Source organism: Rhinopithecus bieti, unplaced genomic scaffold (assembly GCF_001698545.2).
Source record: "Rhinopithecus bieti isolate Rb0 unplaced genomic scaffold, ASM169854v2 scaffold_32422, whole genome shotgun sequence".
Taxonomy (NCBI): Eukaryota; Metazoa; Chordata; class Mammalia; order Primates; family Cercopithecidae; genus Rhinopithecus; species Rhinopithecus bieti.
Genome location: NW_016814631.1, coordinates 2,974,798 through 2,994,608, shown reverse-complemented (window position 1 = coordinate 2,994,608; position 19,811 = coordinate 2,974,798). Strand labels below are relative to the sequence as shown.

Genomic DNA, 19,811 nt, shown 5'->3' with positions numbered 1-19,811 from the left:
TCTAAAAAAAAAAAAAAATAAAATAAAAAAAAATACCCGGGCATGGTGGCGCATGCCTGTAATCCTAGCTACTCAGGAGGCTGAGGCAGGAGGATCGCTTGAGCTTGGGAGGCGGAGCTTGCAGTGAGCCGAGATCGATCGTTACACTGCACTCCTGCCTGGGCAACAGAGCAAGACTCCGTCTCAAAAAAAAAAAAAAAAAGATAAATATATGATCAGACAGTAAGCTGCTGTAACTTTCGTCATTCACGTTTGCAGAGTTTTCCTATGTCGGTTCATAAGCACTGTACCTCTTTCTCTTTTCAAAGCTGCATAATTCATGTAGTTTATTTAATCAATTTTTGGTAAATATGAATATTTATCTTATTTATAGTTTTTGCTATTGTGGTCTAGTTTTCCAGATTATCATTGCAAACATCTTCCTGTAGTATGAATCCTCAGATTAATAATTGCTGTTTTAAAGATAGGTACAATTGAAACTAATCAGTGTTGCGCATCAAAAATTTTGTACTAATTTGTATTTGCACCAACAGAATTCACACACATTTTCCCCACATACTTGTTAATACTTAAATGATTATTTAAAAAAAAAAACTTTTATCAGTCTTAATAGGGGAAAATTATATATCATTGGAATTTGAATTTTTCTTTCTTTTTTTTTTTTTTTTTTTAAGACAGTCTCACTCTGTTGCCCAGGCTGGAGTGTAGTGGTGCCATCTTGGTTCACTGCAACTTCCACCTCCCAGGTTCAAGCGATTCTGGTGCCTCAGCCTCCCAAGTAGCTGGGACTATAGGCATGCGCCACCATGCCTGGCTGATTTTTTTATTTTTAATAGAAACAGGGTTTTACCATGTTGGCCAGGCTCTTTAACATTCTTTTGAATAGGTATGTTTACTCAAGAAATTGTGTGAATTAATTGTGTGTATCTTTGTCCTTTTTTCCTATTGGCTTTAAAAAAATTGATTTATATTATCTTTTTATTTTATGAATGTTAACAATTGGTCTTCACATTTTTTCTTTTTTTTTTTGAGACGGAGTCTCGCTCTGTTGCCCAGGGTGGAGTGCAGTGGTGCGATCTTGGCTCACTGCAGCCACCAACCACTTCCCAGGTTCAAGTGATTCTCTCGCCTCAGCCTCCCGAGTAGCTGGGATTACAGGCATCCGCCATCATGCCTGGCTAATTTGTGTATTTTTGTAGAGACAAGGTTTCACCATGTTGGCCAGGCTGGTCTGGAACTCCTGACCTCAGGTGATCTGCCCGCCTTGACCTCCCAAAGTGCTGGGATTCCAGACATGAGCCACCACGCCCAGCCTTTGTTCACATATTGCAAGTATTTCTTCCCCAGCACATAGATTCTTTTTTAGTGTCATAGGTGGTATGGTTTTTTTAATAGAGGTTTTATATTTTTATGTTGTTAACTATCAGTTTTTGCCTTTATGGCTTCTAGGTTCCTTTTCATATCTAGGAAGGCCTTCTGTGTTACAGGAGTATGACAGATATTTAGCCAAGTTTCCTTTAGTTTTGTGATATTTTGTATTTTGCATTTTAATATTTCTGAAATTTATCTTTGTGTTTATGTGAGAGAGGAACTGAAATTTTTTCCTAATGGACAGACTGTTAAAAATGGAGCAGTTTGATGCCTGGGTAATTTCATCGATAATTTTGCTTGGACAGCCTTATGTTAGGGTCTAATTAGAAAACAGAAGGTTTGTTTTAGTTAATAGCTGTGGACATACCTGTCACATTGCTCCTAGAAGGCAAGAGCCCATGAACAGAGTCCTTTGCTCTTTTGACTTTTTTCTTTCTTATTTTACTTGGGAATTAGGATGAGTTCACTCCAATAGCAGAGAGTAGACAAAGGGGAACCAGTAAGGAGACATAGAAACTGTGTTTAAGGCTGGGTGCGGTGGCTTATGCCTGTAGTCCCAGCACTTTGGGAGGCCGAGGTGGGCGGATCACCCAAGGTCAGGAGTTCGAGACCAGCCTGACCGACACAGAGAAACCCCGTCACTACTAAAAGTACAAAATTAGCCGGGCATGGTGGCACTTGCCTGTAATTCCAGCCTGCTCGGAAGGCTGAGGCAGGAGAATCACTTGAACCCAGGAGGCGGAGGTTGCGGTGAGCCGAGATCGCGCCATTGCACTCCAGCCTGGGCAATAAGAGTGAAACTCTGTCTGAAAGAAAGAAAGAGAGAGAGAGAGAGGAGAGAGAGAGGGAGAGGTGAGAGAGAGAAAGGAAGGAAGGAAGGAAGGAAAGAAGGAGGGAGGGAGAGAGGGAGGGAGAGAGAGAGAGGAAGGAAAGAAGGAAGGAAGGAAAGGAGGGAGGGAGGAAGGAAGGGAGGAAGGGAGGGAGGAAGGAAGGATGGAAGGAAGGAAGGAAAGAAAGAAAGAAAAATAAAAGAAACTGTGTTCAAGTCATTTCTGGGACCAAGGATGGAAAGGATTCCTCGGAATGATTTGCTTTGCGAAGTGAGGTAGTCTGTGACCTCACTAGCAATAGTTCTGGCTGGAATATAGCTACTACAAGAAATGTTTGCTACTTTAAGTTCTGGTTTAGGAAACTTTTAGTGTTCTAGTGAATTCCGGTCACATAGTTTTATTCTACTGTTCTTCCTCACGCGTTCTGTATTCTGCCAGTGGTCTGCTTGCATTTGCCAGAAAGTTATGTGTTTTATGTGCTTTCTCCTGTGTCTATACTTCTTGAAAAACTTGGACTGTCTTTCATCTTCCCTTCTTACCTAAGTGAACTTTTGCTTTCCTTATCTAATCACTACCTCTTAAAATTTGCCTTTCCATACCGCCTTTGTCTAAGGAGTTTCTGTAACAGCCTTATTATAGTACTTATATTGTGATTTATTGTGTTTGTCTATTGTCTGTGTCTGTTTCTTCTACAGACCGAACTCCTTTGGGTACAGATCATTTTGCCTGTTCATTGAAAACTGAGCTACATTATTTTGTAGCTTGTTCAATGACTTGAACACAGTTTCTGTGTTTGTTCACTGGTTCCTACACATACAAATGAACAGGCAAAATGAAGATTCATATTCCAGAGAGTCCAGGACATTTTGTGGAAACATGAAAATAGAGTGAATCTAAAAATAGAATATATTTATGTTTTTGTTGGCTGTGCAAATACTGTTATTATAAATATGTATTTTACCAGTGTTTCTTATCAAAGTTGTAAGTTACATCTAATCAAGTTTCATATCAGTGAAGGTACAATATTTCCTAGCACACATAAACCTTTAATATAATTTATATCATATTTGAGAATTTTTTAGTGGAAACAAGCTTATGGGTTTATAAGTCAGTGGAAAAAATAATAACAAATACATGCTTTTCACAGACTACTACAGAAATATATTTGTTTTTTGTTTTATTTTGTTTTGAGAGAGGATCTCACTCTGTCACCCAGGCTGGATTGCAGTCTGGAACTCCTGGGCTGAAGCAGTCCTTCTATCTCAGCCTTCTGAGTATCAAGAATTATAGGCATGTACCATGACATATGGCTAATATTTTTATTTTTTTGTAGAGATGAGGTCTCACTGTGTTGTCCAGGCTGTTCTCAAATCCCTGGCCTTAAGTGATTCTCCTGCCTCTGCCTCCCAAAGTAGCTGGGATTACAGATGTGAGGCACTACGCCCAGCCAAGAAGTTTATTTGTATGAATAAAATCAATTTATCCTAACAGAATATTTTAGCTAAGAATATTTTTACTTAGTTTTACAAACTCTTTTTTCATGACTTTCTATGTCACTGGTTTAATATTTGATGATAGTGTAATTGTTGTAACAAATGTTTAAATCAGAATAATTTTTAATCATTGTTAGCAGTGTTTGGTATCATCTTATTCAATCCATACAATTATCCAGTGAGATAAGAACAACTATTATCTCTATTTTACTCTGTGGAAAAGTGAGATTTAAGTACTTTCTCAAGGTCACACAGATATTAGTAAGTGACAGAGATATCCAAAACAGGCTCTTAACCATCATGTGGCAGTTGCTCTTTCAAAGTGGCAGAGTCTGAGATTGTGAATCCATTTTTATTAATTTTATTTACTTCTAAGTAGGTCTCTACTATTCCAGCCACCAAATTGACTTGAAGCCTATTTCAAAATATCTTCAGTGATAGCATCTATAGGTCTTTGAAAATGTCTGCCTATGTAACATTATATGCATTTCTAACTTTTTTGCACTGTTGACTTCTCTAAAAAAGATTTGTATAGCTTATGTGTCTCAGATTTTATAGACCAGTTTGTTTTATAGATGCTCTATCCAAATTTTGTGTAATTTAAAAGTTATTGCTGTATTACTGAGCTCTCTGTCAAGTAGGAATGCTGTTAAGATTTCTCATTAAGTAAAGGAACAACTATTTGTTTTAATCTGTTTTAAAAATAAAACGTTACAACTATAACTAATTATTTCCTAATTTATCGACTTTAAACATTTTGATTTTAATTATGAAGCTTCATCAAAGTGGGATCTTGGACACTTCTCACACCAAAACTTCAGTCACCCATTAAAATGTGTTATTGGATTCATGTTAACTTTTATGAAGCAGGAAGTCAGAATTAATGGAATATAAGTTTTATACCGTGTTATTTGTTAACATTTTCGTTTAAAGGATTTAGATTAGGTTTTCATATCAAACAGGGTTTCATTATAAATGAACCATTTAAATCGCTTTTTAATATGTTTAGAACCTATGCTATTAGCAATTTTCATAGTATAAAATTTTCACGCTATGTTTGTATGCTTCTAATATTTTTTGCATTGTAGCAGATGAATATTCAGCATTATTGAATTTTGAAAATTACACAGTGGTAGTATAAATACTATTTGTGTTATGCAAAATTGGCAGATTTTTATCAGACTTTAATATTTTCTCATTTTTAACCAATTATTCTGCTTTTGCTCTTTGATATTAAATTGGCTGTGCTGTCGGTTGCACGTGAATTCATGCGATGGTGTGTAAAAGCCAAAACTGATTAGAGTCTCAGGTTACCTTTTATTTTCTTATATCGACTGACTTTCCAAATTGAACAGAATGTTTTATAAACTTTGTGTGATACACAATGGAATAGGTAAAATGCAGGTTTTCTCAAAACTGTCTTGACTTTTTTTTTGTACTTTTCCCAAAGGTAATAATTACTAGGTTTTTTTTGTTTTGTTTTGTTTTGTTTTTTAGTTTGGAAACCACTTAAAATGGCTTAATTGTAGAATCTGCTGTCAGCTGTCTTGGCCCTACAATTCGTTGCTTAGAGTCTCTTTCTTTTTACTTATGTCTTACCAGGTGCTTATGTAGTTTTCATGTAAAATAGTTTCTTAATCATAATGATCACAATCAAGCCATTGTACAAATTATTGGGCCTGTTAAGAGTATTAGAAATGTAAAAGAATATTATTTTAATATTAAATTTTGGCCTAGGAAGTTTGTAGATGAAGTTCCTAAAGCCAGCCATTTTCATTCATTTTAAGTATTCTCATTGTGAGTACAATTGAACTGTATTTATTGTGACTATAGTTTAAATGAGCAGGAAGGAATCCACTTGTATGTTTCATGCTTAGATTTTAAAATATTTTTTGGCTTTTTTTTATGGGAAGTGANAGCTGTCTTGGCCCTACAATTCGTTGCTTAGAGTCTCTTTCTTTTTACTTATGTCTTACCAGGTGCTTATGTAGTTTTCATGTAAAATAGTTTCTTAATCATAATGATCACAATCAAGCCATTGTACAAATTATTGGGCCTGTTAAGAGTATTAGAAATGTAAAAGAATATTATTTTTAATATTAAATTTTGGCCTAGGAAGTTTGTAGATGAAGTTCCTAAAGCCAGCCATTTTCATTCATTTTAAGTATTCTCATTGTGAGTACAATTGAACTGTATTTATTGTGACTATAGTTTAAATGAGCAGGAAGGAATCCACTTGTATGTTTCATGCTTAGATTTTAAAATATTTTTTGGCTTTTTTTTATGGGAAGTGAAAGAAAAAAGTAAGTGTGTCTATAAATGAGAGAAAGGAAAAATATAGGATAAAATAATGTGGTATTAGAAAAATATTCTGAAGCTATAATAGTACCTTGTATTTGCGATATAGTTTAGAACCACATCATACATTTACAACTCTTAATCTCACAACTTTGGGACTTAAGCGGGTTAGATTTATTTCCCTTATTTTATGGAAAGAAAGCTTAGTGAGTTTAAGTAAAATCATTGAGACCTTTTGGTTAGAGAGGACTTCCTAAACAAGACGTAAAAAGCACAGACCATAAAAGGAAAAGTTGAAAACTATAATACAAAAGAAAAACAAAACAAAAAAAACAAAGGATAGAAGCCTGTAGTTCCAGCTACTTGGGAGGCTGATTAGGGAGAATAGCTTGAGCCCGGGGTTTTAGTCCAGCCTGGGTAACGTAGTGAGACTCTGTCTCCGAACAAAAAAACCCCAAACAAACAAAAAATAGTAGTGGAGAAAAATATCCAAAGAACAATAATGGGATACTATTTGTCAAATATCAAATTATCAGAAATTAAAATACTTGATTATATTCCATGTTTTTGAGCTTGAGGAGAAATGGTAGGGGAAGGTAATTTGGTATAGTCATTTTGAGAGCTATTTGACAGCATGCTCTCTTTAAGAATGAAGAATTGGAAACAACCCAGTGTCTCAGTAGAGGAGTGATAAGAAAACTGGTGCAATATTGTAATAGAAATTCTATGGTGGTTAAAATTAATGTGCTAGATCTATATAAGTAAAAGTCTTGAGAACACAATGAAGAGTGAAGAAAGTAAACTGTGAGAATGTTTATTATAATACTATAATACCATTTATGTGAGTATAGAACCACATACATCAATAATCTATAAAAGATATAAGGAACTTAACAGGAATGGAATATCATCTTTTTTTTAATAGGAGTTAAACATGGAACATGGTTAATAAGCACTGGGTGTTAGCTACATGGGCACTTGTTAAATTATTCTTTTTACAACTTTGAAAATTTATTTTAAAAAACAGAAAGAAAGGGAAGTTAATTTGCTTAGAGTTACCGAAAAATTGTAGTTGGAAGAGCTAGTACTTAAACTTAGGACCTGATTCCCAAGTCTAGAGCTTTTTCTAACATGCTGCCTCATAATGAGAAGGAAAAAAATTGAGATGAAAGGATCAAGAAGGTAGACAAAATCTAGTTTCATAGTAATAAGAACCAGGAAACATGTGTTTCTAGTAAAGTTTTTGAGGGGAAAGTTTATAAGATAAATAAAAAATTATAAATTTACTTTAAAATCTTTAAGCATGCTGTTATATACATAGAACAACTTAGGTATTTAGGAAAATTTTACCTTAATTTATCGTTTAAAATGTGATACCTATTTTGTTGCATGTAATGGAAGACGTTAGGTAATTTGAATTTTAAAATACAACATTCATGAAAATAATTTAAATATACAATCTGCCTTCAATCTAACAAAGTCAAAACTAGTTTTCTTCCATTTTGTAAAGTCATTCTTCACAAAACTTTATAGCCTTTTATTTACAGCTTCTCTCCAAGATAAAATGGCAAACCCAAAAGAGAAAACTGCAATGTGTCTGGTAAATGAGTTAGCCCGTTTCAATAGAGTCCAACCCCAGTATAAACTTCTGAATGAAAGAGGGCCTGCTCATTCAAAGGTAAGGTTATGAAGAGAGGTGGTGAGACATACTTAATCAAACTAACAGATTTATCATCTCAGATTTTAATTGTGCTTTATTTTGGGGAGTGGGGGTTTGGCGGATGGCTTGAAGGCTTTTAGTTCTACATTAATAATATTTCGAAGTATGTAACTAAACTATTTTGTAGTTCACTATGGTTTACAAAGCTCTTTTAGATGTGGTACTTCATATAAATCTTAATAAAACCACATGAGATATGGATTTTTGATTTCTATTTTGTAAATTAAACTCAGGCACAGGAAAGTTAAGTGACTTGCTTAATAGTTCACAAGTGCCAGTGCCAGTACTTGAATGTATTTTCTTTGGCTCTCAAGTATGGTGTGCTTTCCATTAAATCACAGCTGCTAAAGTAGAAATGGAGACAGAGTAAATATACCAACAGTTACCTAGTGAAATATCTTTTCCAATGTGATATTTAGTTCTAACATTAATCATTTATAAAAGTGGTATATACCACGGTTGTTATTATCTCTACATTCACTTATATTGTTTTGTTAGATGGAAAGCAATTTTTATTTATAGCTGTATGCATTTATGTTTGCATATATACATGTTACAAATCTACAACTAATGTATTTATGTTTGAGCTCTTCAGTTGCTTAAAATATCTTAGTTGTGCATAATTTCCTGTAGCACATTTAAATCTTGGCTATTGGAGATTATCATAATGATCATAAAATTTGTGTATAATGTGGCAGCATTTGTTCTCTAGGGGTTGATAAACTTCTTAAAGCAACTGGCTGTTGGGTTATTTGCATCCTAGCATCTCCTACAAACTAAGGAAAATAAGAGGAAACTACAGTTTATCAATTTTGTTTTCTATTAGTGGTTTTTATGAAGGATTTAGGGGCAACAATTTAATTTGTTCATATCTTTTATTCTTGCTTTAGCAGAAAAGATAGTTGTAGCTTTGGTCTACCTTTCTAGGTATATGTCCTAACTCTCTTTCTGACTCATTCTGCACTTAATCATGTTGAACTGTTTGCATTTCTCAGAATGCTTCATGTTCTTTTCAAATCTCTCTGCCTTTGCCTAAGTTGTATTGTCTTTCTGCCTTGAAGGTCCTTTTGCCCTTATTAATTGTTGAACACTCAGCTCCATGTTACATCTTCCACACGTTTGTGAAACCTCTGATCCCTCTACTGGGCCTCCAGCAGGACCTGTAGTTCTCTGTGGTAGCTGTTACTGTGTTGTAGTACAGTAATATATGTTGGTTATTAGTTTTGTGCTAGACTGAGCTTATTTATGGGTGTGTATTTTACTCTTCTACATTTCTTGGTCCCTGTAGTGTATACTCTTTGCTCTTCATTGCCAGTTCCAGGTATTCTTCCTTGAGACAATTCCCCAGTTTTGAGTTTCGTGTTAGCAGACATGCCTCATGATGCATACATTGCCTCATGATAGTCACATCTGGGTGATTACATCACATTTCTTATGGCTCACTTTCACTCTCTTCAGCATTTCCCATTTTAATTTTTGGTGATTTCAACACCTAAACAGATGATTGTTCCAATATGTTGACCTTTCAGTTGCTTTAACGTCTCCAGTGATGTTGTTCTCTACTCTCCTTCAGCCACTCATGCCTATAATCACATTCTTGACTTTATCATTACCAATAACTGCATAATGTTAATTTCAGTCTTTCATCTTTCTGTAAACTTGCCTCCTAACTTTCTAGTTCATTCCCTCTAGTAATTTGACTTTCACAGTCCTTTCATACTGCAGATCCATTGATTCTGCCAGCTTTTTACTCTTCCTCACTTTCCCCAATCCTCACATAGCTCTTTAACCTGCTTAAATGTTGTGTGCCTTTTATGTAGGTACCCTCAGCTGACTTGCCCAGCTCCTCCATTGTGTCCTGGATCCCAACCCATTTCACCTCTTCAAGGCCATTTCTCCAGTTTTGCTTCTTCTGCCTTCTTCTCCCAAGAGTGAAGAGCTAGACTACTCTTAACAGTTAGTGACACCATCCCTATCCTCTGTATATGGTAAAGGAAGGCCAGGCTACCTGGGAAGTTTCTGGAGGACTCTTAGGAGGATTTGGATTTCCTTAAAATTCTTTAGGAATCCATTGTAATTTTTAGAAGGGTTTATGAACTGACCTTGTATCTATCTCCTTGTCTCACTGTTGGGGTTTTAAAGGCTAAACAGGTTTGTTGTGATGAAAGTAGACAACAGTGGGTCCCAGGATTCCCTTGGTTTTAAGGAGATTTGGAGATCCCTTTTGCCAACCTGTGCCTGTTGCTATAGGTGCTTTGGTGATAGACCACCCCTCTTAGCCTGTAGCTTGCTTATTTTGTAAAAGAGTACTAGAATAATTGGCATGTTCTTGAGTGAAACATGATATTTATGAGTTTACATAATAATATAGTTAATATTGATCCTAATTGGCTAAGTCTGGATCCTTTTTGTGAAAAGCAAAATCATTTTCATTCATGCATGTCTATCAATGGCCTTTAGGTGAGACATAAAATGTATTTTAATGAAATTAATGATGATCTCTGGTAAGAAAAATTTAAACCTAGTTTTAACTCATTAATTTTCTTGGGGCGGGGCGTGGTGACTCATGCCTGTAATCCCAGAAATTTGGGAGGGCGAGGTGGGAAGATCACTTGAGGTCAGGAGTTTGAGAACAGCATGGCCAACATGGCAAAACACCGTCTTTACTAAAAATACAAAAATTAGCCAGGGTGTGGTGGCATGTGCCTATAATCCCACCTACTTGGGAGGCTGAGGCAGGAGAATTGCTTGAACCTGGCAAGTGGAGGTTGCAGTGAGCCAAGATCATACCACTGCACTCCAGTTTGGGCTACAGAGTGAGACTCGGTCTCAAAAAAAAATTTTTTTTTTGTTGGTACTTCAATTATATAGCAATTCACACACATACTACACATACGCTGACATATGTGGTAAGTGGTTCTCATCTTTGGCTGTTAATTGGAATCATTTTGGGAGCTTTAAAAAATACTTATGCCTGAGTCTCATCCCCTTAATTTAATCAGTCTTGGGTGAAGCCCACATATCAGGAATTTTTTAAAGCTCTGAAATGAAAGTACAACCAGAGTTGGGAAACGCAGGACAGAGGTTAATGTCTTCAGTGTGGTATGGAATTATCTTCTCATATATCATGCTGACAGGTAGTGACCTATCTTACATTTATGTGCTTTCCTCTTTCCCCCATTGAGTATCACAGATTCTGAACAACTTTTAATATGTGACTATTAAAAAAATAATTATTTTAATCTTTGCCTTGCCTTCTTTTATTTTTCTGCTCAGTTTTTAATTGAACTCTGAAACAAGTTAGTATACCTTATAATAATGGGAGTTATTATAATATTGCTTTGTTTCCTAGGTACCTGTATACAGTTATTTTTTCTACAGATTATTGTTTTGGTTTGCTCAAATCTCAAAAGAAGGCTGTTTTAATTAGAATATGAGGAAGAGAGCCATGAATAACACAATGGTATTTTCTTCTTTTCCATTATTTTCCTATTCTGATAATTTGTTGGTAGGCATGGCTAAGTTTCAAGTAAATTGCACTAGTGCTGATACTTTGAGATGGTTTACTTTGGAATGGGTATCACTGAGGGAGGTAGTGTCATTCACCGGCCCTTAAGCCAAATAGTCTTTAAAAAAAAAATCTTTGTTAGAGTTGCCCAGCTTGATCTTTGCCCTTCATTGCCCAGCTTGTGTGACCTTGAACAACTAATTTAAAGTCTCAGTTTTCTTATCTGTAAATGGAGTAATATAATACTCATAAAGTGGTATAATGGAGTGACAATTTGTAAGTTCTTAAGCATTGTGTTGATGATGGAGGTACTCAAATAATTATATCATTGCTTATTAGTCATATATAGGACTAAAACAACCACTTAGTAAAAGGTCTGTTGAGTATTTACTATGTGACAGGCACTGTTCCTGCACTGAAAATAAATAAGGTGCATATCATGCTGTTAGGAGCTTTGTCTCATAACATTCATTATGAAACCCACCAACATCTTAAGATCTTACTTTTGCCTGTAATCCCAGCACTTTGGGAGGCCAAGGTGGGCAGATTATAAGGTCAGGAGATCAAGATGATCCTGGTCAAAATGGTGAAACCCTGTCTCCACTAAAACTATAAAAATTAGCTGGCCATGGTGGCATGCGCCTTTAGTCCCAGCTACTTGGGAGACTGAGGCAGGAGAATTGCTTGAATGTGGGAGGTGGAGGTTGCCGTGAGCCGAGATCGCACCACTGCACTCCAGCCTGGTGACAGAGGGATACTCTATCTCAAACAAACAAACAAACAAACAAAAAACAAAAACAAAAAAATAATTTTAGTTTATTATGAAAAATTTGAAATAGACACCAATGTTAAACTTCAACATTATCAATATTTTGCCAAGATAAATTTATTTACCACCCCCTACCCACTTTTTTCAACTGAAGTTTTTAAAAGAATTATGTCTGTTCACTCATAAGTGCTTTGGTATGCATCTGTAACTGATAAGGACCTTTAAAAAAATTGCCCACTGCACCGTCATTTTGAGTAGATTAATAAGCCCAAATATTATGTAATACATCATCTGTATCCATCTTTACTAGACTTAAAAATGTCTTTTTACATTTGCTTTATTCAAATAGGGTCCAAACAAGGATTGTGTATTACATTTGGTAGCTATGTCTCTTTGGACTCTTTTATTTATTAATACTAACACTCCCTTTATCCCCATCCCATCTTTCCTATGACATTGATTTGTTGCAGAAATAGAGTAATTTGTCCTATAAAATGTTCTACATCTTGAATTTGGCTGATTGTATGTAGGGATTGTTATATGAGGGGATTTCATCAATTGGATGCGTATCGAGCTAGAACAGAGATTTTGAGCTGTAGGATGTGCCTCTTGAATACATAATTTTCAGACACGATGAAATCATCATTTTCTTTTTTTTTTTTTTTTTTTTTTTNTAAATCTCTTAATACAAATTTCTGCTGACATCCACTAAACTCTTCAAGACTAAACCTAAAACTTTGGGAGAGAGTGGTTCAGAATCCAATTTTAAATTTCTGTAGTTCTGTGGTTTTTGTTTTCAAATGATTCAACTATAGAGAAAATTTATTTTTATTTTTATTTTTATTTTTTTTTTTTGAGACGGAGTCTAGCTCTGTCGCCCAGGCTGGAGTGCAGTGGCGCGATCTCGGCTCACTGCAAGCTCCGCCTCCCGGGTTTACGCCATTCTCCTGCCTCAGCCTCCCGAGTAGCTGGGACTACAGGCGCCCGCCTCGTCGCCCGGCTAGTTTTTTTTGTATTTTTTAGTAGAGACGGGGTTTCACCGTGTAGACCAGGATGGTCTCGATCTCCTGACCCTCGTGATCCACCCGTCTCGGCCTCCCACAGTGCTGGGATTACAGGCTTGAGCCACCGCGCCCGGCCCATCATTTTCTTTCTATGTACATTTGCAGTGGAAGTATAGGCTAAGAGAGTAAGGATAGTGGAAGGGAAATGTAGTAAAGAGTCGTGAGAGAGAATATACTAAAAAGATGGGAGAACATTTTTTGAAGCAGTGCAAACTGATTTCTTTCATTATTTAACCCATGCCAAAAGTATTGTTTCTGCTTTATATCTATGTGGAAAAAAAAGAACAAACATTTCCAGTGTCCCACAGAATTTTTTTGTTCCTTGTTGTAATCATCTCTCTTTGTACCTGGGACCCCACACAGCTACTAGTCTGCTTTCTGTGACTATAGATTAGTTTGCAGTTTCTTTCTTTCTTTTTTTTTTTTTTTGAGACGGAGTCTCGCTCTGTCGCCCAGACTGGAGTGCAGTGGCCGGATCTCAGCTCACTGCAAGCTCCACCTCCGGGGTTTACGCCATTCTCCTGCCTCAGCCTCCCGAGTAGCTGGGACTACAGGCGCCCGCCACCTCGCCCGGCTAGTTTTTTGTATTTTTTTTAGTAGAGACGGGGTTTCACCGTGTTAGCCAGGATGGTCTCGATCTCCTGACCTCGTGATCCGCCCGTCTCGGCCTCCCAAAGTGCTGGGATTACAGGCTTGAGCCACCGCGCCCGGCCTAGTTTGCAGTTTCTAAAACTATATAAATGTAATCATATAGTGGTATGTACTCCTACCAGACTATTTTCACTTAGCATAGTTATTTTGAGTTTGCTCATGTTTTTTGTGTGTCAGTATTTCTTCCTTTTTATTATTGAGTAGTAGTCCATTATGTGGATATAGCACACTTCGTTTTTTGGATATTCATCTGTTGATGCATATTTTGATTGTTTTTAGCTTTTAGCTATTATAATAAAGCTAATTTGAACATCTGTATACAAGTCTTCATATAGACATTGTATTAGTCCATTCTTGTGTTGCTATAAATACCTGAGACTGGCTAATTTTAAGAAAAGAGGTTTAGTTAGCTCATGGTTCTGCAGGCTCTACAGGAAGCATAGTAGCATCTGCTTTTGGGGGGGCCTCAGGATGCTTCCAATAATGGTGGAAATAAAAGGCATGTCATATGGTAAAAGCAGGAGCAATGTGGGGATTGGGTGGGGCGGGGGTCCCACACACTTTTATATGACCAGATCTCATGAGAACTCACTATTGTGAGGACAGTAGCAAGGGATGGCACTAAACCATTCATGAGAAATCCACCCCCATGATCCAGTCTCCAGACCCCACCTCCAACATTGGGGATTACAATCCAACATGAAATTTGGTGGGGACACAGACCCAAACCATATCAGACATATATTACCTTTTCTCTTTCTCTATTTTATTTTCTCTGTTTCTTTGGTAATAAGAGTGCCAGGAACATATTGCAGATGCATGTGTAACTTTTTAAGACATTGCCAGATTTTTTTTGCGAAGGTAGTTGTACCATTTTACATTCTCCTCAGCGGTGTATGAGCGTTCTAGTTTTTCTGCCCCCTTGCCTACAGGTTATATAGTCAGCCTTTGTAATTTTAGCCATTCTAATAGATATGTGGTGGTATCTCATTGTGGTTTCAGTTTGCACTTCCGTAGTGACTGATAATGTTGGCCATCTTTTTGTGTGTTTGTCATCAGTGTGTACCTTTAGTGAAGTGTCTGTTCAGATCTTTGCCCATTATTTTTTATTGGGTTGTTTGTTTTATTATTCAGTTTTGAGAGTTCTTTATTCTGTTGTTTGGTGCATATGTTTATAGTTGTTTTATCTTCTTGATGAATTGACCCTTTTATCAGTAATAATGTTCTTTGTCTCTTTTTTAATTAAAATTATTTTTTAATTTTGTGGGTACATAGTAGGTATATATATTTATGAGGTGTATATATTTATGTGGTACATGAGATATTTTGGTATCTCATGTATACAATGCATACAATGTATTTGGTACGTTGCATGTACCAAAATATCTATGTGAAAAAAAAGAACAAACATTTCCATTGTCTCACAAAATTTTCTCATTCTTTGTTGTAATCATCTCTCTTTGTACCTGAGACCCCAGGCAGCTACTAATCTTTTTTTCACATAGATATTTCACATAGATTAGACATGCAGTGCATAACAATCACATAATGGAAATTGGGTATCCAAAGCCTCAAGCATTTATCCTTTGTGTTACAAACAATCTAATTATACTCTTTTAGTTATTTTAAAGTGTAAAATTAAATTATTATTGACTATCGTCCCCCTGTGTGCTGCTGTCAAATATTAGGTCTTATCCATTCTTTCTATTTTTTTTTGGTACCCATTAACCATCATCCCATCCCCTCATCCTCCCTGCTACTTTTCCCAGTCTCTAGTAACCATCCTTCTATTCTCTCTCTCTGTGAATTCAATTGTTTTGATTTTTAGAGCTCACAAATAAGTGAGAACATGCAATGTTTGTCTTTCTGTGCCTGGCTTATTTCACTTAACATAGTGACCTCCAGTTCTATTCATGTTATTGCAAATGACAGGATCTCATTCTTTTTTAATGGCTGAATAGTACTCCATTGTGTATAAATACCACTCTTTATCCATTCATCTGTTGATGGACATTTAGGTTGATTCCAAATCTTAGCTATTGTAAGCACTCCTAACAAACATGGGAGTGCAGATATCTCTTCAATATATGATTTCTTTTCTTTTGGGAATATACTCAGCAGTGGGATTGCTGGGTTGTATGGTAGTTCTATTTTCAGTTTTTTGAGGAACCTCCAAACTGTTCTCTATAATGGTTGTACTAATTTACATTCCTACTAACAACGTATGAGGGTACCCTTTTCTTCACATCCTTGCCAGCATTTATTATTGCCTGACTTTTGGAAAAAGCCATTTTAACTTAAGCAAGATGGTGTCTCAGTGTAGTTTTGTTTTGTATTTCTCTGATGATCAGTGATGTTGAGCATCTTTTCGTATACCTGTTTGCTGTTTAAATTGGATTAGATTTTTTTTCCTGTAGAGTTATTTGAACTTCTTATATATTCTGATTATTAATACCTTGTCAGATGGATAGTTTGCACATATTTCTCTCCCATTCTGTGGGTTGTTTCTTCACTTTGTTGACTGTTTCCTTTGCTGTGCAGAAGGTTTTTAACTTGATGTAATCCCATTTGTCCATTTTTGCCTGTGATTGTGGGGTGTTACTCAGGAAATGTTTACTCACTCCCGTGTCCTGAAGATTTTCCCCAATGTTTTCTTGTAATAGTTTCATAGTTTGCGGTCTTAGATTTAAGTCTTTAATCCATTTTGATTTGATTTTTTTGTATATGGCAGTAGATAGGGGTCTAGTTTCATTTTTCTGCATATGGATGTCCAGATTTCCCAGTACTATTTATTGAAGAGACTGTTTTTTCCCCAGTGTATGTTCTTGACACCATTGTCGAAAATGAGTTCATTGTAGGTGTGTGGATTTGTTTCTGGATTCTCTATTCTGTTTCGTCGGTCTGTGTGTCTGTTTTTATGCCAGTACCATTTTGTTTTGGTTTCTATAGCTCTGTAGTGTAATTTGAAGTCAGGTAATGTGGTCCCTCCAGTTATGTTCTTTTTGCTCGGGATAGCTTGGCTATTCTGGGTCTTTTGTGATTCCATATAAATTTTAGGATTGTGTTTTCTATTTTTCTGAAGAGTGTCATTGATATTTTGATAGAGATTGCGTTGAGTCTATAGGTTGCTTTGATTCTTCCAATTTATTTTTTTGTGTTCTCTTCAGTTTCTTTCATCAGTGTTTTGTAATTTTTATTGTAGAGATTTTGCACTTCCTTGGTTGAGTTAATTCCTAGGTATTAAATTTTATTTAAGGCTATTATAAATGGGATTACTTTTTTGATTTCTTTTTCAGATTGTTCACTGTTGGCATATAGAAATGCTACTGATTTAGTATGTTTATTTTGTATCTTGCAACTTTACTAAATTTGTTTATTTTTCTAATAGTTTTTTGTTGGACTCTTTAGGTTTTTTTAAAATATAAGATCATATCATCTGCAAACAATGATAATTTTACTTCTTCTTTTCCAATTTGGATGCCATTTCTTTCTTTCTCTTGTCTGATTGCTCTAGCTAGTACTTTCAGTATTATTTTGAATAACAGTGGTGAAAGTGGGCATCTTTGTTGTGTTACAGACCTAAGAGGAAAGGCTCATTATGATACTAGTTGTGGATCTGTCATATATGGCTTTTATTATGTTCAGGCATGTTCCTTTTATACCAGTTATTTGAGAGTTTTCATCACGAAGTGATGTTGAACTTTTATCAGATGCTTTTTTGGCATCAATTGAAATGTATGGTTTTTGTCCTTCATTTTGTTGATATAATTTGTCACATTGATTGGTTTCTTGCATCCCTGTGATAAATCCCACTTGGTAGTGATGAATGATCTTTTAAATGTATTGTTGGATTAGGTTTGCTAGTATTTTGTTGAGAGTTTTGGCATCAATATTCATCAGAGATATTGGACTATAGGGTTTTTTTTTTCTTTTTTTCTTTTTTTTTGATGTGTGTTTGGTTTTTGGTATCAGGGTAATACTGGCCTCATAGAATGAGTTTGGGAGCATTCTCTCCTCCTCTGTTTTTCGGAGTAGTTTGAGTAGGATTGGTATTAGTTCCACTTTAAATATTTGGTAGAATTCAGCAGTGAAGCTATTGGGTCCCGGCCTTTTCTTTACTGGGAAAGTTTTCATTACTGCTTTGATCTCCTCACTTGTTACTGGTCTGCTCAGGTTTTGGATTTCTTCCTGGTTCAATCTTTGTAGGGTGTATGTGTCTAGGAATTTGTCTGTTTCTTCAAGATTTTTCAATTTTTTGGCATATAGTTGCTCATAGTAGTTGCTAATGATCCTTTGAATTTCTGTTGTATCAGTTGTAATGTCTCCTTTTTCATCTATGGTTTTATTTACTTGGGCCTTCTTTTTTTCTTAGTCTGGCTAAAGGTTTGTCAATTATGTTTATCTTCTCAAACACCAAGTTTTTGTTTTATTGATCTTGTATCATTTTTTCATTTCAAATTTATTTCTGCTCTGATCTTTATTATTTCTTTTCTTCTACTAATTTTGAGCTTGGTTTGCTGTTATTTTTCTAGTTTTAACTTTAAGGTGCATTGTTAGATTGTTTGTTTGAAATTTTTCCAGTTTTTTGATGTAGGTGCATATAGCTGTAAGCTTCCATCTGAATACTGCCTTTGCTGTATCCTGTAGGCTTTGGTTTATCATTTGTTTCAAGAAATTTTTCAATTCCCTTCTTAATTTCTTCATTTGAAGTGGTCATTCAGGAGCATATTGTTTAATTCTCATGTGTTTGTGTAGTTTCCAAAATTCCTCGTTACTGATTCGTAGTTTTATTCCATTGCGGTCAGTGAAGATGCTCAATATTAATTCAGGTTTTCTTTCTTTCTCTCTTTCTTTCTTTCCTTCCTTCCTTCCTTCCTTCCTTCCTTCCTTCCTTCCTTCCTTCCTTCCTTCCTTCCTTCTTTCTTTCTTTCTTTCTTTCTTTCTTTCTTTCTTTCTTTCTTTCTTTCTTTCTTTCTTTCTCTTTCTCTTCTCTTCTCTTCTCTTTTTCTTCCTTTCCTTCTTCCTTCCCCTTCCTCCCTTCCTCCCTTCCTCCCTTCCTCCCTTCCTCCCTTCCTCCCTTCCTCCCTTCCTCCCTTCCTCCCTTCCTCCCTTCCTTCCTTCCTTCCTTCCTTCCTTCCTTCCTTTTCCTTCTCCTCTCCTCTCCTTACCTCTCCTCTTCTTTTCTTTTCCTTCTTGACAGGGTCTTGCTTTGTTACCCAGGCTGGAGTGCACTGGCAAAATCGTGGCTCCCTGCAGCCTCAACATCCTGGGCTCAAGCAACCTTCCTACCTCAGCCTCCCAAGGACCTGGGACCACAGGTACAGGCCACTACACCCAGCTATTTTTTTTTTTTTTTTTTTTTTTTTTGTAGAGATGGGATTTTACCATGTTGCCGAGGCTGGTTTCAAACTCCTAAGCTCAAACGATCCTCCTGCCTTGGCCTTCCAAAATGCTGGGATTACAGGCGCGAGCCACTGCACCCAGCCAACTCCTACCTTTCTCTCAGACTCCAGCGCTGTCAGGAGCATGTCCTTTGAGCACTACTTTCTTTTCTGTTCTTTTTCCTTTTTTAAATCCCAATGGGCGGCCGGGCGCGGTGGCTCAAGCCTGTAATCCCAGCACTTGGGAGGCTGAGACAGGCGGATCACGAGGTCAGGAGATCGAGACCATCCTGGCTAACACGGTGAAACCTCGTCTCTCCNCCTTCCTCCCTTCCTCCCTTCCTCCCTTCCTCCCTTCCTCCCTTCCTCCCTTCCTCCCTTTCTTTCATTTCTTTCCTTTCTTTCCTTTCTTTCCTTTTCCTTTCTTCCTTTCTTTCCTTTTCCTTTCTTCCTTTCTTTCCTTTTCCTTTCTTCCTTTCTTTCCTTCCTTTCTTTCTTTTCTGTGTTTTAAGACTTATTTTGTGACCTAACATGGTTTATCCTTGAGAATGATCTATGTGTTGAGGAGAAAAATGTGTATTCTGCAGTCTTTGGATGAAATGTGTAAATATTTATTAGATCCATTTTGTCTAGAGTGCAGAATAACTCTGATGTTTCTTTGTTGATTTTCTTTCTGGGAGTGCAGTGCTGAAAGTGGGGTGTTGAAGTCTCCAGCTGTTGTATTGG

General features: G+C 36.3%; 1 protein-coding gene across 6 annotated transcripts in view; it reads left to right on the top strand.

The window, feature by feature from the left end:
- The window catches only part of STAU2 (staufen double-stranded RNA binding protein 2), a 344,502-nt gene that overhangs the window by 32,205 nt on the left and 292,486 nt on the right, over window positions 1-19,811 (top strand). For 4 of the 6 annotated variants that reach the window (XM_017851602.1, XM_017851600.1, XM_017851601.1 and 1 more), the window contains one exon: window positions 7,540-7,670. The exons of the other annotated variants lie outside the window; for them this stretch is intronic. In XM_017851602.1, the coding sequence (XP_017707091.1) occupies window positions 7,557-7,670 (114 nt within the window). In that variant the 5' untranslated portion in view covers window positions 7,540-7,556. The remainder of the gene's footprint in view (window positions 1-7,539; window positions 7,671-19,811) is intronic. 6 annotated transcript variants of the gene reach the window in all.